Source organism: Erythrolamprus reginae, chromosome 2, assembly GCF_031021105.1.
Source record: "Erythrolamprus reginae isolate rEryReg1 chromosome 2, rEryReg1.hap1, whole genome shotgun sequence".
NCBI classification, from domain to species: Eukaryota; Metazoa; Chordata; class Lepidosauria; order Squamata; family Dipsadidae; genus Erythrolamprus; species Erythrolamprus reginae.
The window spans coordinates 279,577,846-279,590,482 of record NC_091951.1 but is presented as its reverse complement, the minus strand read 5'-3'; the positions used below and the strand labels follow the sequence as shown (position 1 = coordinate 279,590,482).

At 37.2% G+C, this 12,637-nt stretch overlaps 1 protein-coding gene across 5 annotated transcripts in view; it reads left to right on the top strand.

The window, feature by feature from the left end:
• KIF27 (kinesin family member 27) overlaps positions 1-12,637 on the top strand; it is a 31,540-nt gene that overhangs the window by 846 nt on the left and 18,057 nt on the right. For 3 of the 5 annotated variants that reach the window (XM_070742735.1, XM_070742734.1, XM_070742738.1), the window contains exons 2-7: positions 1,047-1,452; positions 2,704-2,904; positions 3,965-4,935; positions 9,277-9,420; positions 9,675-9,875; positions 11,812-11,987. In XM_070742735.1, the coding sequence (XP_070598836.1) occupies positions 1,155-1,452; positions 2,704-2,904; positions 3,965-4,935; positions 9,277-9,420; positions 9,675-9,875; positions 11,812-11,987 (1,991 nt within the window). In that variant the 5' untranslated portion in view covers positions 1,047-1,154. The remainder of the gene's footprint in view (positions 1-1,046; positions 1,453-2,703; positions 2,905-3,964; positions 4,936-9,276; positions 9,421-9,674; positions 9,876-11,811; positions 11,988-12,637) is intronic. The other 2 variants (XM_070742736.1, XM_070742737.1) reach the window with 1 other exon arrangement.

Genomic DNA, 12,637 nt, shown 5'->3' with positions numbered 1-12,637 from the left:
GTACTGCATTCTACCCACTGCGCTACTACGGCTCATGTATATAAGTCTCCGGAGAGTCCAGAGAGTGGCGGCATACAAGTCTAATAAATTATTATTAATAATTATTATTATATAAAGAGGCAACAGCCATCGCGATCTCCGGAACATTTAAAATTTATTTAAAACTACTAAAAGTCCCCTACTTACGTCAGAGGATTAAAATTCTCATTGAAGACATAGTTGATCTTATATACTGTAATGCTGCTCATTATATAAGCAAGCAGTATATGCAAGTATGCTGTAATAGTGCTTACTTGCAGGTAGCGGTTTTTAATGGTGATTTTTAAAAAAAAGATACACTTGCACACAGGGGGGCAAAGTTATTAGTTTTTTAAGTAATGAAATGCCTGGCTTCAAAATGTCACAAAATGTAATTAAAGCATGTGAAACAGCAACTGGCAGCAGCACAGTGTAAATCATAAAATGAGATTAAGAGTTACGGCCAGTGGTGGGCTACGAGCTGTAACGCTAAATTGCGCTTGCCGCCGCAGCTCGTAAGTTCTTGTGGGACCAGCGCAATTTTGCTGCTGCACCTGTGAACGAAGCAAAATCGCCCACGGAACCGCAGGTCCGCCCGTGTTTCAGCGAGGGTTTTTTGCTTCTGCGCATGCCGAAATACAGGTGCACCTGTGGCTCCGTGCACGATTTTGCTTCCTCCACAGGTGCAGCAGAAAAATCATGCTGGTCCCGTAAGAACTTACGAGCTGTGGCGGTGAGTTGAATTTAGTGTTCCGGCTCGTAGCCCACCGCTGGTTACGGTCATCTATATCTGATCAAATATATTAAGAGAAACCCTAATTTCAGATGGGGCCGATTTTTGAAGCTATACTGGACATCCAGTTTAATTAATCATTAATTTTCTTGAACACCTTATTATCCTTTATACAAAGCTAATTCAGTAGTAAGGTTTGGTCGAGGAACAAACTGTTCCTAGATTTAGGGTTTTTTTCTAATTTTTTTCTAATTTCAAAGAAAATAATCTCTCAAATGTTTTTTGCTTCCTATAGAATATATTTTATTGTCAAATGTAGAAGACTGAGAATAGTATGAAGAAAGAAATAAAGAAAAGTTGTGAATATTAAAATCAACAAATTCACACGCTCATATAAGTTGCAATGGAAGAAATTCCTGTAAAAGTAGCAGTACGAATAAGACCTTTACTCTCAAAAGAAATACTTCACAATCATCAAGTATGTGTGAGATTAATCTCAAATACTCAGCAAATTATCATTGGAAAGGACCGTGTCTTCACTTTTGACTTTGTTTTTGGCAAGCATTCAACCCAAGATGAAGTCTATACAACATGTATTAAGCCATTGGTGGCATCTTTGATAGAAGGATATAATGCTACAGTTTTTGCCTATGGACAGACAAGCTCCGGAAAGACTTATACTATTGGAGGAGGTCACATTGGTATGTTCTGAAAAGTTTGTTATTAACTATATGGTCAAAAAAATCACTGTAAAAAGAATAATAGAGGACAGACCCTTGCAGCACCCCACAAAGGAGAGGCCGGGGGGTGGACCTCCGCCCGCCCACTAACACCGCCTGTGAATGACTGGAGAGATAGGAGGAGAACCACCGTAACATGGTGCCTCCCACTCCCAATCCCTCCAGTCATCACAGAAGGATACCATGGTTGATGGTATCAAAGGCCACTGAGAGGTCGAGGAGCAACAGGTTAGTGGAATGTCCCTTATTCCGGGCTCTCCAGAGATCATCAACCAGTGCGACCAAAGTGGTTTGCGTGCTGTGACCGGTCCTGAAAGCAGACTGGAAGGAATCTAAATAATCAGCTTCTTCCAAGGACCGTCAGAGGTGGTGTACCACCACCTTCTCAACAACCTTGCCCAAAAAGGGCAGGTTGGAGACTGGCCTATAGTTCTTCAATTTGGCTGGATCCAGGGATGGTTTCTTGAGGAGGGGTCACACCACAGCCTCCTTCAGAGACTGCGGGAATGACCCCTCACTTAAGGAAGCGTTGATCAATGCCTGGATCCAGCCATGTGTCACCTGGCATGGGTCCAGTAAGCAGGTGGAGGAACACACAGCTCCTATGGCCTTGTCCACTTCCTCAGGGGTTACCAAACTCTTCCCAAATGATGGAGCTAAGACCTGACCCTGTCACCTTGGTCTGCATTGCCCAATTGAAGTCCAGATCATTCTGAATCTGAGCGACTTTATCTGCAAGAAACTGAACAGTTATGTTCAGTTATGAAGTACTACTCTACCGTTCATTCTCAAGGACGGAGGGACTGAGAGAGAAGGGAAGAATCCTCCCAAATGAGGAGATATATCCTCTCCTTAAAATCACCTTACCAAAAATAAGCCATAGTCCACAGCTCCTCATCACAACTTTCTGAAGTGTTTGTGGTGTTCTGGGAACTATTAAAGGAGAAAAGAAAGTAGATTTCAACTCTCCCCCATTTCAATGTGACACTAAGTTTGTATGGTTTTTGCTTAGTTGATTTCCCCCTGTATTTTTATCTCCGATGGTATACCGTAACTAATTTATATGCCCCGATAATTAAATGTTATATATATATACAGATTGATCTAAAAGTCGTTCAGATTCTTTTTACTTCATTTTCAGTATTGCTATGATATTTTGGAGACTGCATATTTCATCTCTGTGTTTGGATTAAAATCTTTTTCTTATTTTAGCATCAGTTGCAGAAGAAGAGAGAGGTATTATTCCACGGGCAATTCAAGAAATATTTCAGATTATTTCTGAAAACCATAATACTGATTTTGCAGTTAAAGTTTCATACATTGAAGTCTATAAAGAAGAACTCAGAGATCTCCTGGAACTAGAGACCTCTATGAAAGATTTACATATTAGAGAAGATGAAAAGGGCAACACAGGTAGAAATATAATTTTCAACTAATTTTTTATTTGCTAATAATTTTGAAACATTTTTAAAATGTTCATATTTTCTAAAATAATGTTTTATTTTTATGCAAAGTAATTTGCACTTTAAATATAATGCTTTAATAGTCTTTATCAATGTGTTTAATAATTGTTGCCACTCATAACTAAAATAGCATCTTTCAGCAAAGTTAATATTTTCAGGTTATTTTGATTTAAAAAGATATCAATCAGGAAAGTCTTTTAGATCAGTGTTACTGTTTAGCTGAATATTTCTAGAATAACAATGCATACATATCTATGGATATTCTCAGTCACCCAGGTCATGGTTGTCCCAAACAAGTTTTTTTTTCAAGAGGCAACTGGACTTTCTGATTTTTCTTTGAAGACATTTTGCTTCTTAGTCAAGAAGCTTCTTCAGCCCTGATTGGATGATGAGGAATGGAAGGATTTATACTTCTTGCAGACAGCTGAACATTTGCATTCTTTTAGCAGGTTGTTAAGGTCACCTGGAGGTTTATCTGTGTCATCAGGGTCACCAGAGTGGTGCAAATTTGTGTGTAGCCTTTTTGGAATTGTTGAATGCCTTCCAAGAAGGCTCCACACGAATTTGCACCACTCAGGTGAACCTGATGATACAGATAAATCTTCAAGTGACCTTAATGACCCACTAAAAGAATGCAAATGATCAGCTGTCTGCAAGGAGCATAAATCATATAAAAATGACATATTTCTTTCCAGTTCTGCCTAAGCTGGCAGACATTGACTGGGACTTTTTGCTTGCAAAGTATTTGAACTTCCACTCCAGTATTGGTTGATAATCTACAAATACAAATACTAATTCTTATGCAGGTATGTAAGAGGCAAAGCATCTTTGTGGTATCACAACATACATTTTTGATGAAAGCTTCCTTTGCTGCTTATTTTATAATATTGTATTTTATATGAAATCTTTCTTGCTTGAAAAATAACTGGATTGCCTATATATCTGTTAAAAACTTAATCTGATTTTTTCTGAAAATGTTATACCGGTATTTATAAACTTTGTTGTTTCAGTAATCGTTGGTGCCAAAGACTGCCAAGTGGAAAGTACAGAAGAAGTGATGAGCCTGTTGGAAACAGGGAATGCTGCTAGACATACAGGGACAACTCAAATGAATGAGCATTCCAGCCGATCCCATGCTGTTTTCACCATCAGTGTCTGTCAACAACAGCAGCCTCTGCAGAAGGACAAAGAGGGTACACAAAATTCACCCAAAAACTCAGGACAGCAGATTGCTTCCAAGTTCCACTTTGTAGATCTTGCCGGATCAGAAAGAGTTACAAAAACTGGCAACACTGGTGAAAGATTCAAAGAATCCATTCAGATCAACAGTGGTTTACTAGCTTTGGGAAATGTGATAAGTGCACTTGGGGACCCAAAGAGAAAAAACGTACACATTCCATACAGGGATGCTAAAATCACACGTATCCTTAAAGACTCTTTAGGAGGCAATGCAAAGACTGTCATGATAACATGTATTAGTCCATCTTCTTCTGATTTTGATGAATCATTAAATTCCATCAAGTATGCAAACAGAGCAAAAAATATTAGAAACAAACCTATTGTCAACTATAACCCAGACTGGGATCGTATAGATGAAATGGAGCTTGCCATTAAGTTGCTTCGGGAAGCCTTGCAAAACCAACAAACTAATGGACAGTCTTCTGGTAGCCAAAGGTCACAGGATTTATGCCAAGACAAAAACAGAATCCGTTGCCTTGAACAGCAGCTTGCTCAGTTTCAAATTGAAAGTTTTAATTTGCGAAATTGCATTGAAGAAGCTTATTTGTTTTTTGTTGATTTAAAAAACATTGCCAACCTTTCAAAAAATCAACTTGGAAAACTGCAAGAATGGATCCATGTAGCTCAAGAACTTAGGAGAGAGGCATCTATTCCCCCGGTAAACAGTGGAACGGTAGCCGACCAAGAAGGACCATACCATATCACGATTCTTCAACTTAAAAGAGAGCTGAAGAAATATCAGGTACTTACTGTAAATTTAATATAAGGGCTAATAAAAGATTGTATACAGAAGTGTTGCTTGCACATTAAGGCAAAGTTTCGTTCAAGTGAACTCACCTTCCCTCCCATTCCATCATGTCAGCTTGATCAGTCTTACGGGATAATTTGAGAGCCAGGTTAAAACAACAAGCAGGAGAGCAATACCTCAATTTAGTGCAACTTAATATTAAATATTGGTTCTTTATTTGGAAATGGTTCAGTATGCAATCATTAATACAGCATAAGAGATCTACTCTCGGGGAATTATGGATTTCTTTCAGAGGTCAGAGCTTTGGCAGGTCATCCCCAGCCTAAGAAGTCTTTCAGCTTATCTTTTGGAACTTGTCTAGCTGCTTTTTCTATGGCAACATAGATCATTTGTATTTCTTTACTATTTTTAAGCTCATAAATAGAAACATAGAAACATAGAAGACTGACGGCAGAAAAAGACCTCATGGTCCATCTAGTCTGCCCTTGTACTATTTCCTGTATTTTATCTTACAATGGATACATGTTTATCCCAGGCATGTTTAAATTCAGTTACTGTGGATTTACCAACCACGTCTGCTGGAAGTTTGTTCCAAGGATCTACTACTCTTTCAGTAAAATAATATTTTCTCATGTTGCCTTTGATCATTCCCCCAACTAACTTCAGATTGTGTCCCCTTGTTCTTGTGTTCACTTTCCTATTAAAAACACTTCCCTCCTGAACCTTATTTAACCCTTTAACATATTTAAATGTTTTGATCATGTCCCCCCTTTTCCTTCTGTCCTCCAGACTAAGTGAAGCATTCTTTTAAAACTTCAGTGGTTTTATTATCTTCCTCTTGGCTAATATTTCATTTTTATTTCTGCATGAACTGTTTCTTTATAGAGTTCCTTTGTTTGCATCTCTTCCTTTCTTTTTCTCCCTGGCCTAAAATGCTTACGTTACAAGAATGTAGCTATTAACAGAAATGATCACCGAATAATGTCATTATAAAACCGATGAAAATCAATAATTCATCAGGCTTCCCCAACACACCTGGGCAATATCAGAGTGGGAAGTCTGCAATACAATATATTAAAATTGCAAATCACATTATTTCTGGAAAATTCTGTTAGGGATCTTTTGTAAATTATATGTGTGTTGGCTGAATCATAAAGATGGTAAATCCAACATCCAGAGGAATATTTCTCTCATATGTTAACTATAAATAATCCCCTTTGAGTATTAAAAATGGCTCTTATATTTCTATTACCTGCCTATCAGAGCTAGTTTAATGAAATAATGTTCTGCACTTTAATTAAGTTATTGGTTAGGCCTAGTGGGACGTAAGCTTGAAATAGTTATGGGTGAATCTTAAATTAGCAGAAGAAAATGTTATACAATAGGCCTTTTTTACTTAGATTTCTGAAATGTCCTTATGTATAATCAGGGGAACCTGCTGAACATTATGAATTTTGTTTTAAAAGTTTCTTGAAAAAATAAGGAATTTCCTGAAATCTAGAATTTTGTATTCCTTATGCAAAGTTCTAGATTTTACTAGTTCAGTACTTTTGCCTTCCATTTTTACCACACTGAATTTAATATACTCTTGTATGAAATTCTTACCTAAAGACGTAATACTACTTATAGTTAAAAGGAAATGTACTTCTTGATCACAAGAAATTGCTTCTAATAAGTAAAATCTGTTAAAGCTGCTTTGTTTTTTTTCCTTTTTAGTACAAATTTGTGTAGAGAAAACTGTATGTATAGCTTTTATTTATTTAGAAATGTTTTATTGCCACCTACTTTCACATGGCGATTCAAGGCGGTTTACAAGGGCATAAAAACACCATATAAAAGAAATAAAAATAATAAAAATAAAAATAATAAAATAATAATTCCCTACCCTAGTGACAACCTACATTCATACTAACCATTTAATGGGCTCCATCCCGCTCTGAGTTCCCCTGGCCCACTGGCAGAAACACATTTTCAGGGCCTTCCAAAAGAGTGTTAAAGTGGGGGCCAGTCTAATGTTTGGAGGGGATGATGGTCCAGAGAGGGGGAGCCACCAACGAAAAGGCCACTCTTCTGGATCCCACCAGATATATCTCGTTAGGGGCCAGAACTCGCAGCATTCCTTGTCTCTCTGCTCTAGTGGGTCGGGTAAATGTAACTGGCAAGAGACGGTCCCTCAGAAAATCTGGTCCCAAGCCATGTAGGGCTTTAAAGGTGACGACTAGCACCTTGAATTGCACCCAGAAGCAAATTAGCAACTAGTGTAGTTCCCGCAGGAGAAGTGATATATGTGCACAACGAGGTCTGCACAAACCCATGTAGGCCGCTGCATTTTGCACCAACTGGATCTTCCAGATGCATTTAAGGCAGACCAGATAGAACACGTTGCAATAATCAAATGGGACGTGACTAGAAAATGAGTGACTGTGAATAGGGGTTGTTGGTCCAGGAAAGGGCATAACTGGCACACAATCCGCAGTTGTGCAAAGGCCTTCTTGGCCACCCGCTCTTCAAGCAGGAGGCACGAGTCCAGGAGATTTCCCCCAGATTACGCATGAAGTCTGTTTGGGTCACTGCCACCCCATCCAAGACCAGCTTTAGAATGGGATGTGTTATAACTACCAGATAGTCTGTGAATCAGATTCTAGTTTTCATGAGTGTACTTAGGTTTTACGGGTTGCACTTGTGGCTTACTGGCCACAATATGCCAAGGTCTGATTGGTACTGTCTTTTATTATTAGTATGTAATGCTACATCTAGCAGAGATATGACTAAGCATGGTAATACTGGCATGGCAAACTCTCAGGGACTCCTATGTTCAACCCGAACTCTGGTGATGTTAATAAACATAATGGATTCCCTACAATGATAGGATTTAAATATTGATGATACAGTCTGCATTTTATCTGGCTCCTGGGAACTCTGTAACAGTGTAACAATCATAGTGGTACACATCCTGTCTGATTATTTGGCTTTTGCAAATTGTTACATGCTGTTTTTATCACTGTTGTTAGCCGCCCCGAGTCCACGGAGAGGGGCGGCATACAAATCAAATCAAATCAATCAATCAATCAATCAACAAACAAACAAACAAAAAAATAAATAAATAAATACAGCATGAAAACCAATCCCTACATTTTCTGGTTCAAATATCTGTTTCCTACCTGGCATGTACAGATAATTTGTGTCCATTTGGTTAGCAATCATTCAAAGTTATGGTTAGGGTTTATGTCCTCACAACATCCCTCCAGTCATAGAAATCCCAGTTCTTGGGTATATGACTTACAATTGCTCACAATGAGCTCCAGTTATATGTTCATCATTTCTAACCTTCCCTGCTGGCTTCACAAGCCAAATCAATGGGGAAGCTGGCAGAGAAGGTCACAAGTTGATCCTGCTTTTATCCCATCTGCAGCACTCATTCCTGTTTGCATGTGGCCTACACCAGCCCTTCCCTTGTTTCTCCTGTGGTATCCCCAAATTCTTTATCTGACACACAGACACACACACACTTCTCCCCCTGCATCTTGGAATTATGACAGCAAACAGGAATATAACTCTATTGATATAATCTAGATTTAATAAATTAGATTTAGTTGTAGCTCCTCTTAATTGCCAAGTGAACTATAAAGTAATTAAATAGTTAAAATAGTTAAAATAGTAATTAAATAGTTAAAATGTCATTGTTCTTTAGGTTATTTATTTACTCTTTTCCATTTTTCCTTCTATTTGCCAGTTTCCAGATGGCAGATGTACTGTTCAGTACCAAGCATTGTAGTGACACAGGAAAATAGACTTTAATTCTCCTCATTTCTGCTACAAGGAAACATGTTTAGGAAGATTATTATGTAAGATGAAATATAACTTTTCCATTAGTAACTTTCTGAACAACTATTATTAATACTACACCATTCACAATTAGAATTCAATTTCCTTTCCAGTCACAGTAATTCTGTTTTTAGCTTGTACATGAAATTGTACATGAAATATGAGGAATGTTTTTTTAAAGTAATATTATTTGCAGGAATGATTTTAAGGGAACAGGGTGCTATTAGTATACATCATTTTCCCTATAAGATCAAAATATAAAAAGTGGCAAAGTTTTTTTTTACTAACTTCTTAATTAGTTTAAATGGAATACACTTAATTGTTTGAGACACTATGTGTTCATAATTTTTGCATACTATACTTGGGTTATATACAATAAAATACAGTAAATGCAATACAATACTTACAGCAGAATTATTGTATTTGCAGCAAATCTCATAATGCATTTCCATTTGTGGACTTTCCATTCCATATTTCAGTCATTTATTCTATTCTCTCTTTATTACCTAGCAGGCTCTTGCAACAGATGCAGAAGTCTTCAGTGAAAAAGAACTGGAAATAAAAATATTGCAAGATCAGATACAAAAGCTGATACAAGAAAATCGTGAATATCTGGAATCACTAAAGGAGGCACAGGATACAAATAGGTTACAGGTAATTTAAGTTTTCTGCACACTATTTAGGAAATATATATAAAATTATATCTATCATAAATAATAGCTTAAGAAGAACAAAAAAAATATTACAACCATAAATATTTTGAGAACATTATAATTAGGATGATCAAATCTATCCCCATGTAAGTGCATATAAGAATGCAATTTTAAATTTAAGTTGAATCCAAATTTCAGTGTCATTAATTTCTGCAGTTCTGTAGTTTAATAAATGCAATTTTGTTTCATTTCAAGAATGAAAAAATGGTAGAGCAGCGACTTATGATTAACCAACTAAATGACAAATTGGAGAAGATGACAAAAGCATCTGCCTCTAATGGTGCTTCTGGAGATGGACCAGCTGCGGTAATATCAGCTAAAAGGCCTTATACTGTTCCATTAACTAAAAGTTTGATGCAGATGAATAACTTACCATTAAGATTGGATTCTCGAAAGGTATATATGGTTTTTAAAATTTAATTAACTTTATTATTTGCAAATTATTAATCAAAGTTGAAGGGAACTGTAGTAACATGAACATCTATAGGTTGATAAACTGAGGAAAGAAACTGTAATGAATAATTTCTCCCATTTAAAGATGGCAAATATAGTGCATTTATTTCCTCCATTTCTTACTTTTCTATCTGGTAGTTTTGATATTCTCCATATATGTTCCACACTTAACACTAGAACTGGGTTCTTTGTTCTGTTCTGTTCCAATATTTTAAAAGATTGCCCATTCCTAATATGCCTGCATTGGACAGCTGTGAAATATAACAGAGTTAAGTGTTGGGAACTGGCCTGAATAGTCTCTGAAAGTCACAAAAAATATATCACAGTAGTTTGGATATTGTAAAATAAAAATCTCTTGTCAGTGTCTGATAAGAGGTATAATCTCAATCCCAGAGGCTGATCATGAGTCTCTAACATGATTCTCCTTGATCTCTTGGCAGTTTTTGATACCATTAAATGGGGTATCCTTCTGAACTGGAGTGGAGGATGCTGTGCTATGTTTTTTTTTTCTATGGAAATAATTGGCAGGAAGAAAGGTGCTACAGCCTATGGCTATTCACTTGGAGATGCTTCAGGGCTCAATATTTTCACCTATTCTGTTTAACATCTATAAGTTACTGAGTGAAGTCATTTGTCAGTGGTTGATGTTTTCCAATTGTACATTTCAATCCTGGGTGCCCAAGTGAGGCTGTCAGAGACTGAAGGCCGAGAATCTGGATGGAGAGGAATACATTCAGTCTTAATCATAGCAAGTTTGAGGGACTCTGGGTATTTAGTGTCCCAAATCCTGGAAACTTTCCATGTTTAGTCCTGGATGGAGGAACACTTACAGCTGATCCAGAATGCAGTGAGGTGGGTAGTAATGGACATTTTTGGCTTCTAGGTGCAATTCAAGACACTGGTTTCCACCTATAAAGCCCTTTATGGCATAGGGCCTGGCTATCTGACTATGATAGTATCTGTCTGTTCTAACAATTGGACAATGCAGACATCTTCCAGGTTTCAGTGATCAAATAGTTTAATCAAACAGGCATTGGACCTTTTACTTTCTCTGTTATGTCTGCCTTATGTAATAGCATATCCTTTGGAATTTCATATCCCACCCTCACTTCATTTAAAATGTCTCTGGAACCACTGCTTTCCCACAGAGCTGGATTACATGGTAATTATCTTATTACCAATCATCAGGTATGCTGTGGCTCAATAGCTAAGACCCTGAGCTTGTCAATGAGAAAGGTCGGTGGTTCGAATCCCTAGCACTGCATAATGGAGTGAGCTCCCTTTACTTGCCCCAGCTTCTGCCAACCTAGCAGTTTGAAACCATGTAAAAATGCAAGTAGAAAAATAGGGACCATCTTTGGTGGGAACGTAACAGCATTCTGTGCGCCTTCGGCATTTAGTCATGCCAGCCACGTGACCACGGAGACGTCTTCAGACAGCCCTGGCTCTTCAGCTTTGAAAAGGAGATGAGTACCGCCCCTTAGAGTCGGAAATGATTAATACATATGTGCGAGGGGAACCTTTACCTTTACCTTAATTATCTTATGGATTTTATACTTAGTAATTTTTTTAGTGAACGTTTTCTCCTCTTGGTGTACATTGCTTTTTGTTTTATTGCTCTAACAAATTTTAATTGTTGTATGCAGTATTTATGGAGGTGGGAAAATTTCTGATTTGACTAATAAATAAAAATAGCAGCTACCAGTAATATAGTTCTGATTACCAGGACAAGCAAAACACAATAACTTTGCCCTAACCTCAAATCCCCAAAAATGAGGATTTGAGTGATATAAAGTTACTTTGCCCTACATTATTCACTGAGTAATTTTTAAACAGAACCTGGATAAAAATATTTATTTTTTAAAAACTTATTTAAAAGGTACACACAAGCCCTCCGATGTATTCCTTAAGTAAAGTTATAGCTGGATTTCAGACCCGTAATCAGATCATGATGGATCACATAGAAGAGCAAGATGAAGTCCTTCATTATTGCTTTTCTGATCACAGTGACGATGATGAAAATAATGTCAAGACTGGAAGGAGATTCAGATTTAGGTATGTTTTTGATCACATATGACTAATGTGATAATTAGAGCTTGTGATATTTAATGTGTATATGTGTTAACTCATGTTATGAAAATTTTATTTATTTATTTATTTATTTGAAATATATTTGAATCTGAAACAGTAATTTTATACTATAAAATATAGTAAGACAGTAAGAAGCTAAACCAACAGTTAACGTTTTCCATAACTTCTGGTGGTAGACTTTCAAAGAGCCCTCTTCTTCTGATCTAAGTTAATAGAGATGGTCCCTCAGTTTGTTAAGTTCTAAGCTAATTACAGTTGTAAAAATAAACCCAACACTTTAAATTTTGCTTAGTAGGCAACTAGCAACCACGGCAGATCCTTCAGTACAAGTTCTTTATGATTTATGTCTTCTGTATCATTTAGTAACCCAGAGATGACATTATAACTCAATAATTGCAATTTTTGGATATTTACAAAGGAACCCGACCTAAACTACATTGCAATTTAGTTCCAGACTAGCTAATAAGAGCATAAGAACATAAGAAGAGCCATGCTGAATCAGGCCAAAGCCCATCAAGTCCAGCATTCTGTGTCACACAGTGGCCCACCAATTGTCCTTGGGGATTTTGAGCAGAAAGAGAAGGCAAGACCCTCCCTTTCCCCTGACCCCCAAC